At 61.2% G+C, this 1,126-nt stretch overlaps 1 protein-coding gene across 1 annotated transcript in view; it reads right to left on the bottom strand.

Annotated features, from left to right (window-relative positions):
• Positions 1-33: 33 nt before the first annotated feature.
• The window catches only part of MONBRDRAFT_12790 (uncharacterized protein), a gene marked incomplete at both ends in the record, with an annotated part of 4,210 nt that continues 3,117 nt past the window's right edge, over positions 34-1,126 (bottom strand). Inside the window, one exon of the mRNA XM_001750636.1 lies at positions 34-1,086. Within this exon, the coding sequence (XP_001750688.1) occupies positions 34-1,086 (1,053 nt within the window). The remainder of the gene's footprint in view (positions 1,087-1,126) is intronic.

The following is a 1,126-nucleotide window of genomic DNA, read 5'->3' as shown; positions in this document are numbered from 1 at the left end:
CGGCCCCGAGCTCCTCCACATTGAGCTCAATACCTCGGCAGACAATGGTGCGCAGCGTCTCGTCCGTCACGTCGCCATCGGCTCGGATGTCGACGTCGACTCCAGCCTGCCCCTCGGCCACGCTCGCTGTTCGTGCCATGCTCATGCGCTGGCTCAAGAAATGCACCAATCGCCCGGGCTGCATATACGGCCTCAACTCGTTGGCCACTGACCACGACTCATTCTTGCCACGGCGAAGCAGGAACAATTTGAAAACGTACAGCAGTCCAGCGGGCGTCGTGGTCCACTGCCTGATGTCTTGCAGGATGCCGCTTCCTTTGGACACGGCCGTGCACAATAGGAAGACGTTGACAAAGTGCACCTTGTCGTTGTCAAATAGGCTCAGCTCCACCTCCACCAGGGCCAGCCACAGGGACGTGAGGGGCTCGACCAGCTCTTTCTTGGTCATTTCAGCGTTCAGGCCCGCCCTCAGAGCCACGGTGGCATCAATTACCGCAGGGCCGCGGCTGGCAAGCACCTGGCCCAGAAAGCTAGACGGATCGGGGGCTGGCATGGCCTCCAGCAGCAGCAAAAATTGGACCAGGCGTGTCCCAAGACTCAGGTACCTGCTGACGGTTTGCGGCTGTACTTGCCGCATGGGGCGATGCCGATACTGCCCTTCATTGTCGTCAAACAGACGCGTCACCGCAGCGGCGGCCAGGCCCTGATCCGAGAGCTGCTCGTAGGCCGTCCAGAATAGCTCATGCATGCCCGACTCGAGGAGTGCCGACGGTGTGTTGTGGCCCAGTTCGACCATACGCTCTGGCTTCAGCTCGTTGATGACCAGCGTCATGCCCACGCTGTCGTAGAACGGATGCATCTGGTGAACGCCGTGCGGGCAGCGCTTCTCCTCGGCCTCTGAGGCCATGGCCTGGGCGCTTGAGATAAACTGCTTGAACCGCTGCTGCTCCTCGAGCTCCTCCTCGTTTTCGCTCACATCGGCTGCCGAGGCGTCGTGGCTTTCCTCCACAATGACCTCGACACAGCGGGCTCCAGCACCGCGCAGCGGCTTTTGCAGCTTGACTCGTCGAGGCGGCTGCTTGGCCTCTGGTTCGTCGGGATGCTCAGCTACGATGTGATTCCACAG

Source organism: Monosiga brevicollis, genomic scaffold (genome assembly GCF_000002865.3).
Source record: "Monosiga brevicollis MX1 MONBRscaffold_45 genomic scaffold, whole genome shotgun sequence".
Classification (NCBI taxonomy): domain Eukaryota; class Choanoflagellata; order Craspedida; family Salpingoecidae; genus Monosiga; species Monosiga brevicollis.
This window is presented reverse-complemented; position numbering and strand designations above follow the sequence as displayed.